The sequence below is a fragment of the Clupea harengus genome, chromosome 1 (genome assembly GCF_900700415.2).
Source record: "Clupea harengus chromosome 1, Ch_v2.0.2, whole genome shotgun sequence".
Taxonomy (NCBI): domain Eukaryota; kingdom Metazoa; phylum Chordata; class Actinopteri; order Clupeiformes; family Clupeidae; genus Clupea; species Clupea harengus.
The window spans coordinates 30,626,217-30,647,235 of record NC_045152.1 but is presented as its reverse complement, the minus strand read 5'-3'; the positions used below and the strand labels follow the sequence as shown (position 1 = coordinate 30,647,235).

At 43.9% G+C, this 21,019-nt stretch overlaps 3 protein-coding genes across 6 annotated transcripts in view; 1 reads left to right on the top strand and 2 right to left on the bottom strand.

Moving 5' to 3' along the window:
- Positions 1-425: 425 nt before the first annotated feature.
- On the bottom strand, positions 426-9,720 carry shfl (shiftless antiviral inhibitor of ribosomal frameshifting). The gene is made up of 10 exons (XM_012833764.3): positions 9,559-9,720; positions 8,730-8,865; positions 8,536-8,585; positions 8,370-8,429; positions 5,522-5,569; positions 5,374-5,415; positions 4,650-4,805; positions 4,328-4,431; positions 4,030-4,187; positions 426-3,085 (listed from the first exon to the last, which is right to left on the bottom strand). The coding sequence occupies exons 1-10, from the start codon at positions 9,583-9,585 to the stop codon at positions 2,832-2,834; spliced, it is 1,035 nt and encodes a 344-aa protein (XP_012689218.2). The 5' UTR covers positions 9,586-9,720; the 3' UTR covers positions 426-2,831.
- A 291-nt stretch (positions 9,721-10,011) lies between these two features.
- Positions 10,012-14,811, top strand: LOC105905727 (retinol dehydrogenase 8). 4 transcript variants are annotated; one of them, XM_031576020.2, is made up of 7 exons: positions 10,012-10,128; positions 11,387-11,509; positions 11,813-11,974; positions 12,495-12,674; positions 12,790-12,883; positions 13,177-13,360; positions 13,918-14,811. In XM_031576020.2, exons 2-7 carry the CDS (start codon positions 11,413-11,415, stop codon positions 14,131-14,133), a joined length of 933 nt encoding a protein of 310 aa, XP_031431880.1. In that variant the 5' UTR covers positions 10,012-10,128; positions 11,387-11,412; the 3' UTR covers positions 14,134-14,811. The 4 variants fall into 4 exon arrangements, with proteins under 4 accessions (XP_031431880.1, XP_031431894.1, XP_012689221.1 ...); XM_031576034.2 differs by having other exon boundaries at positions 10,017-10,128; positions 11,375-11,509; XM_031576039.2 differs by lacking the exon at positions 10,012-10,128 and adding an exon at positions 10,155-10,171 and having other exon boundaries at positions 11,375-11,509.
- Positions 14,812-17,861: 3,050 nt separating this feature from the next.
- notch3 (notch receptor 3) overlaps positions 17,862-21,019 on the bottom strand; it is a 36,886-nt gene continuing 33,728 nt past the window's right edge. The window contains exon 33 of the mRNA XM_031575756.2: positions 17,862-20,983. Within this exon, the coding sequence (XP_031431616.1) occupies positions 19,511-20,983 (1,473 nt within the window). The 3' untranslated portion in view covers positions 17,862-19,510. The remainder of the gene's footprint in view (positions 20,984-21,019) is intronic.

Below are 21,019 nucleotides of genomic sequence, written 5' to 3'. Positions count from 1 at the left end.
TTATTTGTTGGATGGGTACTGAAAATTGGATGAAAACAAACAGAACTTGAAACTATTTAAGTGCACTTTGGCAAACCTACCCCCTACTCTCTTTGTCATCAAGCAGCACTGTCTAAGGCCAGGACTGATGACTCTAAAGACGCTGCAGTAATCAAGGTCCTCCACTAGGGGGCTATATCTGACAGAATTATCCCCAAGGGTTTAAGGGTGTGTCTGATTGCGCAAGGTATGTTTTATTATTGTTGTTGTTCTTCTAACTTCTACTAAGTTTTAGTATATTTTGTATTGTTTAAAGCATTATGCACAATACAACAAAATGCTTATAACAGTATTGTATCAGTATCAGATCATAGTAAAAATTAACAATAATAATAACTATTGTAAATTGTAGGACTTGTAACAAATACATCAGAATGACAGATGAGTTTGGGATACTCTTTAAGTGTAGGCCATCATGGTTGTCACTTGATCAGATAACAGTAGGGAGGTCATTGCACCACCGAGGCACCACTAATGAAAGGAGTCTTGACTGCCATCTCTTGCTGTGGAGAGACGGCAAAGACAACAGACAATCTTCAGGCAAACGGAATGGTCGGATTCTTAGATCTCATTAAGATGCACTGCACACAATGAATGGAGATCATTAACTCATTTCGAACAAAGTCTGATTCATATTTTAATAGTGTGTTATCTGCCTACGTGCCAGAATGTCATTGGGTCATTGGCGTTAGAGAATTGCTGTCCCGTGCCTTGTTAGACGCATCCACCTAAGGATAGGTTAGGTATAGGATAGTGCAATCACATTCATATTTTCTAATCTCTACATCTCTAGTTTCCTGTACCATTCACACATGTATAAATATGCCGCCTGGAAACATAGTTTTAGTAGTAGTGTCTCTCTTATTCTCTTATTAGAAAAAGTCAGAGTCTGCACAAACAGGGCGTTGCCCTAATGCTTCAGCTCTGAAAAAAATGACTCTCTTCTTACCCCCATCATTGAACATCAAAATAAAACTACACAATGACACAGAAAATGTGTGTCAGTCAGGGTCTGAAAGCCAACACCTTTCAATAGGTGAATACTGTCTTGTGGTGACATGAGACAGCGCATACTCTCAAGAGACAAGGCATTGACCTGACAAACGCACCCAACCTCCTTTCACGAGTCTATGCGTTGTCATATAGTAGGAGGCCAGAGGCTGGTCGACATTGAGTAAGAGTCATTTTTGTGTGCCATCCTGTCGACTGTTGTGCAGTAATATCGGACGCTTAACACAACTCCAAAATGGGGACCTGAGTGGTTTGATTTCATAAGGGACAACCCTGTCGACAAATGTTTACCTGTGTTCCTCTCTCAGTCTTTACTGCAGGTGTAAGACAGTTTGTTGCTTCCTTTTTTCTTTCTTTCGCAGAAGAGCTCTAAACAAGCCAAAAAATCCCTTGGGTTCAGGGCAAACTTGAGTTTCGACTCCGCTGTCATGCATGGGAAGTGTAGGGTGGTGCGAGCATAACATCTTTTTGTCTCTCACCCTTTAAGGCCAACTGATAATCACCTAGTTTCAGATCTTTCGTGAAATACCTTTTGAGAGCGGGAGGTCTCTATTGTCCCCCATTCTCACACACAGTGTAATACCTGTGAGAAAAGCTTTTCTCTATCAGGACAAAGGGTCAGGTGTGTCCCACACATACAATATTGCAGCGGAAACCTAGATCTCGGGGCATTCAGACACACAGGAGCCCACATGGTAAAAGCATCTGAGTTGCAAAGTATACATGCCCTGTTTTTTTTTCCAGATCCTTGGGTGATACAGAATAGGGATAGATCCCTGAGAACACAACAAGCACAATGTAATTTCAGGCTGCAGTCTTATGCAGACTTATTATACGGCTCCTCATAATGTTGCAAAAAGTTCCGTTGAATTGAATGGGCCACCCCAACATTCAGAGGTCTGATATTTCTTTATAATTCATAACTGCTGCCATTGGCAAAAGGTTTTGTGCTTCAAAGTCACATCTTTCAAATCATTCCGCAAGTAGTCCGTTCACTTTTCGTAATGGAAATTCTGTGTAACTCGAAGTCAGCAAGTAACCATATAATAAGCGGGATAATGTATAGTCCGCCGGTCAGTATAGGAACATTTTCACCCACACGACGTCCTAAAGGCATTTATTTTATTTTCCCATACTTACCGGGGCACTAGCCTACGTTATCCCTTACATAATTGCGTGTAATGCCTTGTATGGGTGTAGCCATCTTACAAGAGGGGGGCGGATCCTTTCTTTGTAAACTGTACACCTTTTTGGAACAGCATACCTACTATTAGAGATCTTTTTTGGACTTTTTCCTTTATTTGGTATAGGTGGAACAATCAACTCAACCCCCATCCCTCCTGCTCCAACCACCCACCCCACAATGTCCCTGTCTTATGCTATAGTTTGGCGTGAGACTAACAGGGGTATCCCATAATTAAGGTGCTGTATTCCCTTTTATGAGATTAACCCAAAGGTGCATTAAGTGTCATTAACAAGAGCAGTCATTAACAGTGAATTTCCAGAAAACGCACATTACATTGAGTTCATCCACTGTTGTGTGCACGTATACTAGTGAGAATAGGCTTAGGTTCCTTTGTGTAGTTGGACAAAGAAAAGAAGGCTGGCCCAGTGTACCAGGATTTGTGTACCATTTCCTGATTACATAAAGACGTGTGAAAACGTTGAAAACTTATAAGAAGCTGCTTAAGATGCAAGTGCGTTCGACTTTGCCACGCGTTATTTAAGGCACAGAGAGCGAGATGACTTTTTAAATGCAGTGAGCGAGAGCTTCATCGTCTCTATCTGGGGTTGTCTGTGCTGCTGTCAGACTCCTCCTCCTCCTCCTCCTCTTCCTCCTCCGAGTCCTCATAGATGACGTCCTCCAGCTCGTCGCGCACCAGCTCGTACAGGTCCAGTATGCTTCCCTGGCTCAGGCAGGTGTTGACGGTGGAGCCAGAGCTGATGTGCGTGGGGCTGGCGTTCACCACGCGGGGCTTGTGGTTCTTCTGACGGCTGCGGGGATGGACGCACTCCGTCCCGGGAACATGAGGTTCTGCAAGAACAAGGACCGTCAGAGAGAAGTTAGAGAACTAGTTCTAAAAAGCAAGAGCTAGCCAAAACCAAGTTTGAATTTACGTACCATGCCATAGATGATTTATCACATATCTGTATATAAGTAATGGTTTATAACACATAATGTTAATCATTGTGTCAAATACTATATATATATATATTTATATATATATAAGGATATATATATACATATATATATATGTAACTGTAACTGTAGCGTCATGACAATTTGTGGTTTCCACATGGTCAGTATGGTGATATGCTCTTTGTGTTTTCATTCAAAAGGAGGTCATACACTGTCCAAATTCACACTCTCATATCCATGCCTAATTAGGGGTGCAGCGAAATTTAGATCATTCACTTTCCCATACTTTGATCACAGGAACTGGTTTGTGGGAGTGAGAAAAAAAAAGAAAAATGGGTGAAACTGACCCACTCAGCCATTTAGTAAGTGGATGGGGGGAAATCTTAGTCTGAGGTACATGAAACACTCTTTTAAATCCTGGAATGTTCTTTGAAGGCCATGCTCATTAAAGAGGTCTTTCAGTACGAATACACCATTATCAGACCTTGCCTGATACATAAAAGGTTTATTATCAGTTAGATGTGTCTGGGTGTTGGCTATGGTTGTTATAATGATAATAATACCAATACCGATCATAGCATATTATTGTCATTATGTTGTAATATTATTATCATAACCAATATTGGAAGTTTTCATAAATAAAGCAAAGACATATTGAACTGTAACAATAATGTACAATGACTTTCACAATTTCCTCTGGCCTTTGACATTTCAAGAGATGTAGACCTAACCCTTTGGTATTATTGTTAACTATATCAGAGTTGAAGTTCAGGGCGTCAGTGTCAGTGTTTGAGAAGGCTGCCCTCTAGTGGTTTGTCTTGATTACTGCAAACCCATACCTTGTCTGTTGTAACAGTCCTCTGCAAGGCAGCTGTGTGGGTTCTTTGTTCTGGGTCCCATTCCCATCATGCTGCGACGAGGCGGTAAGATTTTTGTCGGGATTATGATGGAGCGACATCCGTAGCAAGGCGAGCCCAAATCCATCCTTCCGAACCCCCTATTTGTCACACATAGAGAGACCAAATGTCAACTCATATTTCGGAAACACAGAACACACACTAGCTCTAGTCTTCTATCCTGCCAATCTACATGCAATGAACACCGCACTGGAATCACTTGAATGTCCAGCGTCCAAACCTGAAAATGCGAGTGCAGTTGGGGCAGTGGAACTCCCCGATGCCCCACATCTTCCCCTCGGGTACAGGCTCATACTTCCTCTTGCACTTCTTGCAGCGAGACACCTGTTGTGAGGACACACACTAGATCATCAACTAGATCAACCCACAGTATGGTCTGTACAACGTGTTATCGGCTTGGCAAAGCAGGTCAAAGGATACACCTGTTTACTTGCTAAAGGTGTTTTTGTGATTTCTGTGAGAGCTTCTAGATTCTCCCTCTGGAGGTGATTAGGTTATGTCATAAAGCACTCAGGAAGTATCAGAGGAAGTGTGTGTCATACTTCTTTCCTCTGTGCAACGCGACGCCACCAGTCATTGTCACATCGCTCGCAGGCAAACTGGTGTAGGACGGCTGGAATAAGGTCACGCTGCGCATTGTCAAACATGCGCATGTTCTCTTGCGTCAGGGGTAGGACGCGGAGACGCTCACCCAGTTCCTGGAAAAACACACACACACACACACATTAAACTCACACATACATGCACAAACAAAACACACATAAACAAAGACATAGAGGTTCATCCATATGAGAGGAAAGGTTAGGGAAAATGGCTGATTTTGGTCAAGGTTATACCGAGGGAGTTCTGGACACCAAACAAATCAAGTCAGTCCCATTCAGTGGTGTGCGCAAATGAACTAGGGGACTCTCCACAGCACAGCTATAAAATCCTCAGCATAATAAAAGCATTGACATCATAAGAGATTACCACTCTGTAACAAACTCCAAGACATGCTGAGCAAAGAGATTCTGCCGACTTGCATGACACAGCAGTTATCAACACCATCAAGAAGGTGTATCAATCTGGTTCAATACAAAAGAATGGTATTGCATTCTGACAGCTCAGTCCCCTGACAACTGTTATCTTTGCAAGAGTGTCTGTATAAAGGTGATTGCCTAGGACCCTGACCAGCACAAAACAATGTCACAACAACAGTACTCTAAATACTTTGGCTACCATGTGAAATGCAAATAAGGCCAAGCCAGTTTAAACAAATTCCCCCACCTGGATGTCCTTGTCCCCATTTGGCTCTTTGTTTGCTTTGGGCTGCAGTGGAGAGAAGATGGTTTGAAATTAGTAAATACAACCGGCAGAGTTTAGGATCACAAACTAAAATACTGCATCCATCATGACATAAGTATGACATACTTACCTTATTACCAGACTTGTGAGATCGGTCTTGTCTTTCTTGTGGAGCTGCCTGAGAGGGGCATTGAGTGCTACTGTCAGTACCTCATGTTATTGTATCCATTGCTTTTTATCACTGTGCGTTATCATGTTATTGTATCAATTGCTTCTCATCACTGTGTGTTATCATGTTATTGTATTCACTGCTGTTGTTACGGTTGTATAATACACGTATATGAGCACAAATTCCATGTGTGAACTCTGATGTGGCAGGCCTCAGATACTCTTGTCATCTGTCCAACTTCCCTGACCATGACATGGTGCCTGATTGCTCGGCTCCAGTAAGACTGCGCAAGAAGCGAAGGCGTACATTTCCTAAACGTTCGCCCACTGGACTAGGCTCAACAGTCACGGCCAGTCGTTTCCCGTCCAAAATTGCCCTGGTTAATGCTAGGTCTGTTTCCAACAAAAACGTTCATTTCACATTACTTTTTCACCTCCTGTGATTTAGATTTTCCAACTGTTTCTTCAGTAGCACCTCTAAGTGTGTTGGCGTTCCCACGGTTTTCAAGAATTTGTTTAAATTACAGACACTTTCTTTCAGGAGCTATTGTACATTTGTAAAAACTGAACCTGTGACTTCCTGTCTCGAATTGTTCTATTGCACCACAGACTGTTGATCTTGGATGATTTGAATAGTCACGTCTGTTGTCCAGGTAAACCCATGGCAAACAATCTCATTCATTTGGCCTTCTTCAGCATATAAATACGGCTACACATGTACTAGGGCATACTCTTGACCTTATTATGTATTATGGGTTTTCTACTGATAATATCAATACCGAAGATGCATTTTTTTCTCATCACATGCTTATTGTATTCAATGCCACCTTCTCTTGTCCTCTGTGTAACCTGGGATTGCTATTCCCATTACATAAATTCTCTAATTGCAGTTTATAGTTTACTGAAGGCTGACCCACTCAGCCATTTAGTAAGTGGATGGGGGGAAATCTTAGTCTGAGGTACATGAAACACTCTTTTATATCCTGGAATGTTCTTTGAAGGCCATGCTCATTAAAGAGGTCTTTCAGTACGAATACACCATTATCAGACCATGACTGATACATAAAAGGTTTATTATCAGTTTGAAAATGTGCCTGGGTGTTGGCCTGCCTATGGTTGCTATATCACACATATCAATACCAATCATACAGCAGCCAAAGAAGCCATGGCTAAATATTTCTCTGATTATCAGTAAACATTCTCACGGACCTAAAATTCTGTTCAGCACTAGAAATTCTGTCCTCATCCCTGTATTTCTCATGATGAAGCCTTCTCAGGGATCCATCCTGGGGCCAGTTCTGTTCTGCCAGTACATGCTCCCTCTTGGAAACATTATTAGGAAGTGTCTCCTGTCACGTCTATGCTGATGATTCACAGCTGTACCTCCCATAACAGTCTAGGGATTATCTGGACTGTTTCAGGGACATTAGGACATTCAAGGCTGGATGGCAAATCATTCTGCTAAACAGTAACAAAGCTGAAGTAATTATCTTCGGTCCCTCTTGCCATGTCTTAGTCAGGAGACTGGCAACACTACAAGTTTGACCCCAACCAATCATTGCTCATGTCCTTGCGGGGAGGAAGGTCATGAAATTGTTAGTCGTGGCTACAGAAACACTATGTGTGGTGCTGGCGATCTTGTTTTCCGAAAAGAAAAAGAAGAAGAAAAAAAACTATCGAGGACCCGTTCCTGGGTGTCACGAAGAAGAGGACAATATGGGCTGAGTCGCAACAGCAACATTCCTGACAGCAACAACAGCAAACAACCTGTCAGCAGCATCCCTCTTTCTCTTCGCCATGTTTGCATTGGTACGCCAGAGAACACTTTGTCATCCTATTGGTCAACGTCAAGAAACAAGTATTAGGGGTTGTCAAGCTAGGCAGGAAAATCATCTGACTGGCTAGACTTCTCTCCAGGGTATCGTGGGGCATTCCAGATGCCACATTGCTTTTCTTCGATTATGTCACACTACATAATCGGTGACAACAAAATCAGGCTGCATTCACTCCATATGTGAGTGAAAACCTGGGTATTATCTTTGATTCTGAGCACTGTCTTGACAAACAAATCAGTTCCGTTGTTAAAAATAGATACCAATGTAAAAAAAAAAACATTTCCAAACGCAAGCCAATTCTGTCTTTCCATGACATGGAAAAAGTTATTCACACCTTCATTACATCATAACTGGACTATTGCAATCCCTATATTTAGGCCTTCCCCAGTCTTCCTGAACTCGCCTGCAGATGGTCCAAAATGCAGCCGCAAGGATGCTGACATCACCCCAGTCCTAGCCTCTCTTCATTGGCTCCCTGTCCATTTTATAACTCAATTTAAGACCTTGCTGATGGCTTTCAAGGCTCTTAGTGGTCAGGTAGGCCCCATCTTATATCACAGACCTAATTCACTGCCTCTCAGCTCCTCTGATTCTTAGATCTGAACACAAATCTCTCCTGTATGTCACATGGTCACCACTAAAGTTGAAAGGTGACAGAGCCTTAGCAGTTTCTGCTCCACAATTTGACTGGCCTTTGCAGCCCATTAATCTATTGTCAAGTCTATAATTCTGTATGTGTCCCTTATTTTGTATTGTTGTCGTTAGTATGTTTCTCTTTGTGTTGTTTTTTACCTTTTACTTTATATTGTAATGTCCTTTTATACAGCACTTTGGTGCTGTCCTTTTATACAGCAATTTGGTCATCGTAAGCTGTGTTTAAATGTGCTCTAGAAATAAACTTTACTTACTTACTCATTTACAAATATAAGGACAATCATGAGCTCATATGATTTAATGATGTGTAAATTCTCTTACCTGGCCAGTCCCTGGCCCAGCATGGTTCTTTTCTTCAGCCTTCAGTTTCTCCACGACATTCTGCACAAGGGTAATTTAAGGGTGCAAACATGGACACTGTGTTCACAGCACAATTTACAATGCTTCATGAGGTAACTTTGGCCTAATCTGAAGTACAAGACTTTACCTTAACTGTGATATCATTCTTTAAATCGTGTCTGTCTTCATCATCAAGCTCTACACAGCAAGATATTAGAAAAGTATTTGAAGGTACATCAACTTTGTGCTTCTGTGTTATTCATACGGAATAAATATCGAAACAAAACAAAAAAATATATTAAAATGACAATTATTAGGTGTAGGCCAGGTGGCTGTTTATACCTCTGTCTTTCATCAGCACGATCTCCATGGCTATACGCCGATGGTCATTGCCATAACGGCGCATGAGTAGAGCAGCCTTATCAATCGAAATCTTGCCATGAAATTTTTCTCGGAGTCGTCTGACACTTATTTCCAGCTGCAAAAAAAAAAGATCTTTTGAGTGAAGGACATTAACACGATCTCCGCTAGTACTTGAAAACACACCTGTAGCACTACTGTAACTGTGTACAATTTGAGTTTAACTGATGGTCATTAGGAAGGTCGATAGTGCCAAATATTAGGCCTATGATGAAAATTCTGACAATTAGCCAAATCCACTGATCTACTCGTGCGTCCAGGAAGCCTCAGAGCACAGTGGTCAAAGTATTTCCCCTTTGCCAAAACCTACAGTCAAACCGGATACCAATCTAATATTAAATATAGACAGCAGCACAGAGAATCCTCTCGCATTCGTAAGAGGCCCGTGTGCACCAGGCAAATGACTAGATCACGAAACTGTTGACATGTTCGACTCAACTGAAATAGCACACATCCAGTTGCCTGATTATTTATTCATAGCTCTGTTTACATGGCTGTAACCGGGTGCAGTAGGCTACTTTGTCGCGTTCGGTAGTATTAGGAAGTCGCCTAGAACATCCTCGACGACAAGTCATTTTGTTAGGGTTCCAGTTTTGTTAAAGCTTGTATTCACTAAATGGTCGGTGCATTGTAGGCTAACTCTATCATTTGAAAGGAATTCAGTGAGTCACACTCCAACTGCTCAAGTTGCAAGTTATAGAGGGTGTCATTAAACAACAATATCATTGATCATAAAATGAAATGATCATACCTCCACCTCTTCTTGAAGACGACTCATGTTTATGGTAGTTTTAAAAAGATGACTGCCCAAGTTTTAAACAGGGCACACTGACCATGTGTCAACCGTTTTCAGCAGATCTACTTCTGTTGTTCACATCGGATCAGTTTCAGTTTGATATCAAGACAGACGTCGATTTGACTTCGACTGAACACCAGGAGGCGCTCTTAGCTGTGACCCCACCCTCTCGCTCACTCTCTCTCTCTCTCACAAACACACTAACACATCACTCTCAAACATTCAGCCAGTAACTTACATTATGAGCATACAAATTTCTATCATAATGCTGTTTATTTTAGAACACATTATCTCAGAAGGATTCAGTAAGTTCTACATGTCAGCAAACTCGCTTATGTTCGGAACTTCAATTCCCAGACGCCACACTGCCGCATGACCCAATTTTATACGTTGGTCACGTTACGTGACACAGTTCGCCCTCTGTCACCACACTGCACTGTTCCGCAAGTGAGACGTTTTACTTCGGATCAACTATATCCTTGAATTACAGGTCTTGCATACAGCCATGCTGGACTGACATTTAAGGTCTGTACGCGGACGGCGTTCAATTCTTAAAGGGCCACAGAATGTATGCGATGATATACTATTATTATTATGTATTCAAGAGGTGTACATGTAACCGATATAATTGTGTCCGGCTGAATGTTTAGTGAAGCCTAAATGAAGCCTCCCAATAGCCTGTCTTAAATATATGGATTATGGAAACGAGTGAACGAGACGACTGTCTGGGACATTCAAGAGTTCAAGACTTAAACTTGCTTTTTAATATTATAGCTTGATGATTGTCTGGCGCATCCTATTCGGGGTTTAGTGTTAATAGATTGGATGAAGGTTGGTTAGCAAAAACTAATATTCTCTTACAAAGTATTTAACTCTCAACATTTTCGAAATGTTCCAGTAGGCTACACAATGTGGGCCATTATTAGATGGACACAAAAACACAAGTATTTAGTTTAGCAGGTATCTCGTTAAATTTATGTGAAAAACAAGCGATATAGGTCCCCTACCTCACTAAATTAGATGTGCGGAGATATAAACGTGATGTGAGACAAATAATCTGGATTAGGCTAATCTACGGCAAAATCACAGTAAAGCAGGTTTAACGGGACATTCCACGGAGGCGTACGATCATGGGTACAGTTTATAGGCCTAGTAAGCTATTTGTCACAAAACAAAAATGTCTCTAGACTTACAATAATAATGTCAATCTGATAGAGCAATGAAAAGATGATGTTTCTTTAGTTTAGTCTGTAGTCTTTATGTGCACAATATACATTGTCTGCTCCATGTGTTTGTTAAATATTTCTTTACAATTCACAAGACGACAGAAATGTAATCAAATTCAGTGAGGGGGACAGAACGAGAATAGAGACTGCTTATAACAGGTCGGGATATCTCTTCATACTCTCATGTCATACTCATAATTGTTCTAAATCTAGAGGCTTGATTATATGAACAATTTACTGCAACATTATGGCCTGATAAATCAATTCTTAAAACATAAAGGACCCTTATCTTCATGCTCTCAGAGCTGCACCTTCATTTTAATATAGAAAAAAATGTGTTCTCAAGGGATGCTTTTTGCAGTGTAAAAACAAAAATCTAACTAAAAAGTCAAAACACTTTCATTGTGAAACAAGCTGTTTTTTCTAGTTACATTACAGTACTTACATTACCACTGTTATGCAGTTATAATATTTAGTGTACTAATATGCAATAAGATCATTATTACATGGAAACGAGTGCTCCCATCGTTTGAACAATGGCCCAGTGTTGCTTCCAGGATAAAGTGCCCAAGCAGCCGAGGCCATGGGAACCAGGAGGGTTCTGGTGACTGGCTGCTCCTCTGGAATTGGATTAGCTGTCGCGGTGCGTCTGGCCAAGGATGAGCTGAAGAGGTTCAAAGGTGAGAGACACCCGGGGCCCCTCCCGTATAAAAACACCATGGCAGAATGTAAAAAACTCTGCCATGTAGTTTTTCTTTTTTTGGGGGGGGGGGGGGGGGGGGGGGTGTCTTTGTGTGAATGTGTGTTTGTGTGAGCTTAACACAGCCATGTTCAGCTAGTGTATATGGTTGTGTGTGTGTCTGTTCTGTGTAGCCACTTTCAGACGGTGTGCTTGTGTATTTTTCGGCACAAGCATTGCGTGTGGTGACTCAGTGGCCTGACTGAGATTTGTTGTCCTGTTTTGGGGGGATTTGGGGGGGCAGTTGTGGCCACCATGAGGGACTTGGAGCGGAGGCAGGCTCTGGAGAGGGCAGCTGGGGAGACACTGAACCGCACACTGGAGATCCGCCAGCTGGACGCCTGCAGTGAGGACTCCATCAGAGAGTGTGTGAACAGCCTGCCAGACAGGCGGGTGGATGTTCTGGGTGAGCACACACACGCGCACAGGGACACATACACACACAGGGACACATACACACACATACACACACACGTACACACACACACACACTAAAACACACACACACTAAAACACACACGCAAACAAACACATGCATATGCAGGGATGGACACAAATACAAAAGGACACGCGCGCACACACACTTTTAGCTGAAAGCAGATACAGAGACACACATACACATACAGACATACACACACATGCCCATATGCAAACGTGGATACACATACACATACACACACACACACATAGATATGACACGCAGAAAACATATACTGAATACACCCAGATGCAGGGACAAATGCAAATACAGACACACACATGCACAAACGCAGTGTGCAGACTACATGCACAAGTACGCAGAATGCACGTACAGGCAAACACAAACACACACACCCATGAAGACTCCACAAACACTTCAGAGTTGTCCGTACATGCCTTCTGACTCTGTTGAGTGACCTCTGGCAGTGTGTCCGCTCCGCTCCCAGTGAATAACGCAGGCTTGGGGATGATCGGCCCACTGGAGTGCCAGAGCATCAGCGCCATGCAGGAGCTCTTCGACACCAACTTCTTCGGCCTGGCACGACTTGTCAAGGAGGTGCTGCCAGACATGAAGAGACATCAGAGCGGGCACATAGTCGTTATGAGCAGCGTCATGGGCATTCAGGGTGAGCACCTGAGGCTTGGGGTGATGGTCAGGTCTTATTTCACACAGAGAATAGTTTGAGGAAAATCTAAAACATCCTTTACAATTGGTCACTACTGTTTATTTGTCCTTACTAGGTCTACTCTTCAATGATGTCTATTCCGCCTCTAAATTCGCTGTGGAGGGATTTTGTGAGAGTCTGGCTGTGCAAGCCATGAAGTTTAACATTAAGTGAGTGTTAAACAAGTTTACTGAAAATGCATTTCATTGTTTAAATGTCCTCTTTATCCAACAACACCGAGCTATAGAGACTGATGCCATGCCATTAGAGGATGTTTGTAATATGTACCCTACAAATACTATGAATCACTTTCACATTTTCTCCACAGGGTTTTCACTCAAATGTTTTATGTTGTATGAAATATCCATCCATGATGTACTGATTTATGTTTAATTAGCCAAATACATAACTACCCTTCTACTTAGACGTGAATGACTGGAGGCGTATTCCTCTTCGTCTCCAGGATGACTTTGGTGGAGCCAGGTCCAGTGACGACTGAGTTTGAGAGAAAGGTTTATCAGGAGGCTGCAGAGATGGACCTGTCAGGGACAGATGAGGAGACGGCCAAGATCTTCAAACAGATTTACCTGCCGTACTCGCGCAAGGTCTTCACGTCTCTCGGACAGACCCCGGAGGAGGTGGCGGAGGTAAAGAGGTTGCGTTGATCTCACCTTAGACCTGTCCATCCTGTCATTAGCTTTGAGTTTTTGCAGTTGTACAATTGACGCGGAGAAAAGATGCCTTCCTCAAGGATACAATTAGGCAGCTTTTCAGTCTAGCTGTAATGGGAAACCCCACAATAGGTAACCCTACTCTATCTGAACGTACTTCTTTACAGGAATTAAGCACTTATGAAAGTGTTTACAAATGCCAGGCACTGCTATTTACCTGAAGAAAAAACTATTCTTCCAGTCAGTTCTATAGTTTGAACATTCTGTTCACTACATTCTGTTTGCTAATGACAGTGCTGCCTGCTGCACCTTCAAAAGTCTTCATCAACCGTCTGGATTATATCATTTTTAGAACAAGTGTTGGGTGTAACTTCCTTTTAAATGCATGGGATCACCAAATGCATGGGATCATAGCTAGTGTAATGCATGGGATCATAGCTAGATGCATTGGATCACCTGAAGACATGCAGGAATTGAACTCTGCTGATCATGGCCTTCCCTTCTTACCTGCCTCTGTGTGTGTCTGTGTGCAGCAAACCTTTGAGCTGATCGTGGCCAAGGACCCTCCCTTCCGCCACCAGACCAACCGCCTGTACATGCCCATGACGGCAATGAAGCACGCCGACCCCACCGGCCGGCTGCCCATCGACACCTTTTACAAGCTGGTGTTCAAGCACGACCGCGTGTTCAACGCAATCCTGAGCATGATGAGGATGATGACGAAGAAGATGGGAAAGACTGGGGGGTGAAGAGTGACGGCAGGGGAGCAGCGAGACTTTGGATCTGAAGAGTCGTCCCCCCCCCCAGCAAGCCAGGGACCTTTGTGAAAACCTCGCGCTACTCAAGCAGAATTTATTTAAGCAGAAGGGTAGATCTTTAGGTAGATTTGTCCCAACATCCTGTTGACACTAATTAAGGATTGGTCAGTTGAACATCGACAAAAAACATTGTTTGTTGATTGGGGGAGGGTTCAGTGAAGTGGGCTAATCAATAATGATGGCATCAGAGTTGATCGACTGACTACACATTTTCAGGTCATCAGTTGAGGTTTATTTAATGTCGTTTGCTGAGGTTTGTCAAGACTAGCAGTTGCACTGAGTATGCAGTGCAATATCCAGTATGCACTGGAGTTCATATTAGTAATCCTTTACCTCCTGAGACTTCACTGAACACTGAAGCAAAGTACTGTAAGACTAGTGGAATATGTCAACAGAATTGTCAAATAAAGGTTAAAAGATGGCCTGACTGTACTAGATGGCCTGACTGTACTAGAAGGCCGGTTCAGTTAATTACTTTCAAATATGTATGTTTGTTAGGGATTTTAAGAATGTATGATGAACTGGAGTGAATTTTTACCTTCTCAGATGACTAAATCAAGGATAATGTAAAGTCAGTAGAGTATGTTTATAAAAGAAAAGTCAAATTGAGACAAGACTGTGTTGAGACCTTAAGTTATTTAGTTATGAAACTCTTGAAGATCTACTGGAAAAAGTAGATCTGGCTAAAACATATGGACAGTAGGGCTGGGCGGTATGACGGTATATACCGTGCAACGGTAGAAATGTGTCTACCGGGAGAGATTTGGCCATACCGTTTCAACCACGGTATACTCTTATTTTGAAATCCAATCGATTTATTTTTAGATAATGATCTCCGAACTATACTTCATCCCTCTTATTATACAGTAACTCGCCAAAACAATAGACATTTCTCCAAAAATACCTCTTTAACGATTTTGTAGCCGTTTTGTGATTTCTGCTGAGAAATAAAATAGAACTCTAAAGTTTCAGGTGTTGCGTAGCAACCCATTACTTCCCGTTACGTTAAATGACCGGACTACTTGCGGAATGATATGAAAGATGGTCAGCAGTCATTACATTTTCGCAGCAGTGAAAATAAAGAAATTACAGACCTGCGAACGTTGGGGTGGCCCATTCAAATCAACGGAACTTTTTTGAACATTCTGAAGAGCCGTATAATACGATACCCAGTACAATTTTTAAGCACTTAACCTGCAAGGACTGTCATGCCTACTTGTTGAGTAATCCACGACTGTTGGGCAAGATTCAATATACTGAAAAATATGGACTGAAAAGTGCCTAGTGTAGGCATTTATTTTTCAGTATTTCAAAGTGAATGAGCTGTGAGAGCACAAGAACAGTGAGCGTCTAGCAGCGATTATCATATACATGTATGTATGTCAACGGCGATTACGGCCAAATCAACGAGATTCTAAGTAATATGGAGACAAAACTTTTTTTGGTACTCCACGTAGACCATAAACCCTTGAATATAAAAACGACTCAGTGAAATCGGTTGAGAAATATAAACGCTATCTATAGTGCTTTTTATCCAGAAAAACTGCAGCTCCATCATTAACTTGCGTCTGTTTACAGACCAGTCATCACCTCGTCATCACGTTAGCACGTCGCAGCAACGGGCTGAGGCGGTCAATGGAGCGTCTATGTATATATGTCTATGTGTAATGGCCAACTTCTTAATTTTTTTATTTTAATATGTGGCCATATAAAGAAAATATCTTATCATTATTGCGTTAACATATGGACACACATTGAAAAGAAAGTTTTAACACTTCAGTTATCTTCTGAAAGTACATTAAAGAACCACTGAAACATAAGCACTGGACTAAATGCCACAGAAAGATTTTTCCTTTTTCTTTTTTTTTTACATACACTTTGCTTTTATTTTACTATTTAAAGATTCAATGGATACTGGCCACTATTGCTTAGGCCAATAGCCTATTGAGGCAGTATTGTTTCTGCACCTTAGTGTTCTTAAGGGTCAATAAATAAATGCCTGTGGACACATTTCGCCACCGCTGAAGTGTCCTCTTTTTCAAAAACCCAAATCTGGTCACCCTACGTATAATAAACCGTGATATATACCGTAACCGTGATATAAAATTACAAATACCGTGATAGAAGATTTTGGTCATATCGCCCACCCCTAATGGACAGATTTAAATATATGCTTCACCAAGTACCCAAATATTAAGAAAGTAAAATTCAAGTCAAGTACTTGTCTAAACATTTCAATTTAAAATGTGCTGTTTTGCAAAACAAGGCAAAAGATGATTTATAAAAGACCCAACTCAAGAATGTAGATCCCTACTGTTTTTTATTAGAAGTACCTTATTTTACAACCTTTGTTTGTAGAGAGAAACAATGTGAAAAGGTGTTTATATACAACGATATTGCTTTTAAAAAACTACTTTTAAACAAGTATAGAAATTAATAATGAAACAGAAAACGTCTAATCCGATCTAATAAAGTGAGACCAATAAAACATCAGTCCTCTCAGCTCCTCGACAATAAGGCTAATTGGAAGTACATAATCATTTTAGTACATAATCATTTTAGCAAAATAAGACTCTTAAACAAGTAGATCTAAATAAGACAAACATATTTACAGGTAGATAATGGGGTTGATGAAATGCTCATATAGGAGACTGGAGTGTTGAAGGGTATGAAATGTCATAAAACAGAAATGCAAAAAACATACAAAAAATAATCATCAGTGCCCCAAAAACAGAGAAAACACCTTTAACATGCTTTTAAATGGCAATTTCTGAGAATGTCTGATACTAGCAGAGTACCTGTGCCTCAAGAAACAACCCATGAAGTAAGGAAAGACACTGAAAATGTGACTGATAACCCAACGCAGCTGTTTGACCAATCTTAAACTCGGGGGGGCCCTGAAGATGAGTTCTTGGGAGAGGAGAACGCCTATAATCTTTTTCTTCTTTTTAATTTAATCTGGGAGGGGCAGCACTACATAGCAGCGTTCCTGCTCCAGGATCCAGGGTTATCATCTCCAATTATACAGACGACCTCTCCCTCCCAGCTCTTAAGGAGAGGGGGGGGGGGGGGGGGGGGGGGTGAACCACTGCTAAAGATGCAGGGGGAGCAGACACACGCTCTCTCCTGTCCCTGCATGCCTTATAACGCCTCCCTGAGGAGTGACAGGGCACTAGCAGCTCCGGCCCTCCCCAGCCACAGGACCTCCCCACGCGGGCAGACCTCCAGCCGAACACAGCCTCCCAAACACCCGCATGTGGAGGGGTGGGGAAAAAAAACAACACCTGCTGGGGGAACATTTTGTGGCATTGCACACACTAGGGTGATTTGCGAAAGGAACGCTGGATGTAAAAACGAGGCATCAAACATAACGTCAGACATCAGATATTATAAACTTGCGGTTGCTGAGGCCAGATAAAGCCTCCGAGGGGGAGAGAGAAAGCACAGGCACAGTGCGGGGAGGGGGGGGGGGGGGTGTTGGGTAGCAGCGGACACTGCAGCTCCACACGAGCGGGGAGGGGGGGGGGGGGAGTTTGGGTAGCAGCGGACACTGCAGCTCCACACGAGCGGGGGGCAGAGGGCGGGGGGGAGTTTGGGTAGCAGCGGACACTGCAGCTCCACACGAGCGGGGGGCAGAGGGGGGAGCAGGAATGTTTTCAGAAGAAGACACACGGGTGTCACACTTTAGAGTGACAGCGAGCAGCAGCCAATAAGAAAAAAAAAAAATCATGAAATAAAATAATAGCTTAGTACATCTCGTCGATGTTCACAAAAAGGTAACCATGTTTTCAGTAGAAGGATAAAAATCATCATAATAAAAACAAATAAAACAAAACAACAACAGAGCACTTTAAAAGGCAGTGACTGGCTGATTTATTAATGGCAAAAAAAATAATGAACTCATCTATACTGGTCATAAATATTTAAGCTGAAATACTGAAGGAATGGAGGTTGCAGCTGGCTACTCTGGAGAAGAGCCCAGGACTGAAAGCCATGAAAGAGTAAGACAGAGGGGCAGTTCGAAAGGGACATCTCACGGAATCACACCTGGCTTTCCTCTGATGGCTGACCTGTAGAGCATGTGGTCACTGGTATTACTGCAAGAAGGGAGAGCCCAGCTCACTATCATCGCCCACATGTTCGCCCCAAGAAGTGCTTCAGAAATGTCCCTATACATTCTTACACGCAATACATACCTAGAGAAATGGATTAAAACTGACTAATGATACTTTTTTAGTTTTCATCCAAAATAATTTGACATTTACCTAGTTCAAGCAATTTTTTGTAGTTTGTTCACAGTGCCAATCAGTTTCTTTTTTTTTTCTGGCCTAAATAAATAACAAACACTGAGTGCCCTCTCTCCATCAGTCTGCGACCCAAGGCCACCAAACCCATCGTGTCTGTGTGTGACTGACTTAACAAGACCGGAATAAACTGGATATATCTGTTGATGTTTGTCAGTGACATGTAGGACATAGCCTAACAAAAAGAACAAATGCCACAAGTAATCTATACTGGCCACTTCTGCTTCATAAATAGGTAAAGGCCATAGGGTTAGAAATAATTCTATGGTACTGACTGAAAACAAGGGCTGAATGAGAAGAAGGAAAATGCCTGAAATAATAAAAATCACCTTTAAGGAGGACAACGCCCTCATATTCGGGTTTCATTTTTCAAAACAATATGAATGTGAGTCGGACCGGACATGACATTGGAGAATAACCGCAGGGCCTCCAGGGAGAGGCGGTGAAGAGTAACAGGTCTGGGCCATGGAGTGGCCACTCATTTCGGACACAGAGAGGGAGAGAACGCCCCACGAGGCAGTTTCTTTTTTTCTTAAAAAGGAGGAACACAGGAAAACAATAAATAAAAAAGAAAGGAATTTCCTTCAACATTTGCTTTTTTTCTCTTTCTTGATCTACTAAAAGTTTGTTAGTTTCAGGAAAGTGTCCCCCAAGTCTTTGAAATAAAAGACGTGGCTTTCTTCATATACTTTTTTTTATAATAAAAAAACAAGTCCATCTGAGACAGAATAAGTCTTACTTCATTGTATTGTCTTTTCTTTTAAGACAACAATAACAACAACTATTTTTTCCCTTTACTCTTTTTTTTCCTCTGCACGCAACATCAGCAGACGGTCTTCTTGATGCAACACAGTCAATCCGGATCCAATTCAAAATCTTGGAAACTGGCTGACCCATAAAAACGAAACCAGAGCTCTAACGAGAGCTCCCTTCTCTGTTCTCATCGGCTCTTACACTTTCAGGGCAGGGGGTGGGAATGTGTGGAAGTGGCGATGGTGGGTTCTTCACGCGAACACCTGCATCTTTCCGTTGGACTCCTGGACGTGGGGGATCTGGGTCTGAGCGGGTCCGGACACGGCCGGGCTCGGGGTGGACTCAGACCAGTCAGACACGCACTGCGGGGAGGGGCTGGACCAGGGCTCTGGCGACTCTGGGGAGGGGGTCAGGTAGGGGTGCTCGCTGGGCAGGCGCAAGTAATGCTTGGGTGTGGCATCCATGGTGGGGGTGTAGCTGTGCTGGGAGGGTGGGGTGGGGTAATCCTCCAGGCCCGTGCTGCTGCCTCCGGGCTGGGGGGCCTGAGCCTGGGGCGGCTGGGCCGCCACTGCTGCTGCCTGGGGGGTTGGCTGGGGCTGCTGAGGGGACTGCTGGTAGAAGGCTGTTGGGGGCTGCGTCTGCTGGGGGGTGGGAGGGCTGGAGGTGCCCATGCGTGCCAGGACGTGGCTGTGGTGCTGAGGCTGGTGCTGAGGCGGCTGCTGCTCGGCGATGGAGGCCAGCTTGATGGGGCTGACGGTGGGGGTGGAGGAGATGGGCGTTGGCTGGAGCATGGGCTGAGCACCACGGAACATCTGCTGGTGCATGAGCAGGCCACCCTGCTGCATGGTGGGCGTCTGGGGCATCATGCCGGCCTGCACCATGTTCACCTGGCCGCACTGCGAGGCGGATATGCGGCTGTGCCAGTCGAAGGGCACGCTCACCGGGTTCACCATGCCCATGGTCATGCCCAGCTGGCCGGCGTTCAGCACGTAGCTGTGCGGGTTCACCACTGCCGCTGATGCCATGGAGACGCGGGCGTGCATTGAGAGCCCGCCGTCTCCCCCAGCACCCAGGTCATTGAGCTGTGCCAGGGAGACGGCGAAGGGCCCACTGCCGTCCAGCATGGCGCTGTGCACCATGGGAGTGTTGGGCACCGACATGGAGGTGTGGAAGAGGCCGGGCGAGGGCATGGCGACCGGCGAGGTGGGGTTGGTCATGTAGCCGGCGTTGCTGGTGCCGCCGTGCGGCGAGTCGAGCGAGTCGACGGGCGAGAGCGTGACCGAGCTCTCCAGCAGGGCGCTCTGCATGTCTAGCGTCAGCTTCTTGTTGCGCATTTTGGCGGACTCCTTCAGGCCGATGTTGCCACCGTGCGGCCCGATCATGCCGCCCGAGCCTTTGGCGCTGGGACGCCGGCTCTTCTTGCCCTGCGGAGTGGTCTTGAGGCCTTGCATGAAGCTGCTGGGTGGGCACATGAGCGGCGAGAGCGTGTGCCCGCCGGCGGCCACGGCCAGGTGGTGGGCGGCGGCGCTGTGCCCCTGCGGGCTACGCACCGTGTTGTACTCGTCGAGCAGCTGCACGATGTCGTGGTGCATGCGCTCTTGAGCGATGTCGCGCGGCAGCCGGTCCATGTGGTCGGTGATCTCGCGGTTGGCAAAGTGGGCCAGGAGCACCTTCACCGCCTCGCAGCTGCCCTCGCGAGCCGCCAGGAACAGAGGAGTCTCCTCCTGATGGACACAACAGACAAGACACGCCGTCAGGAA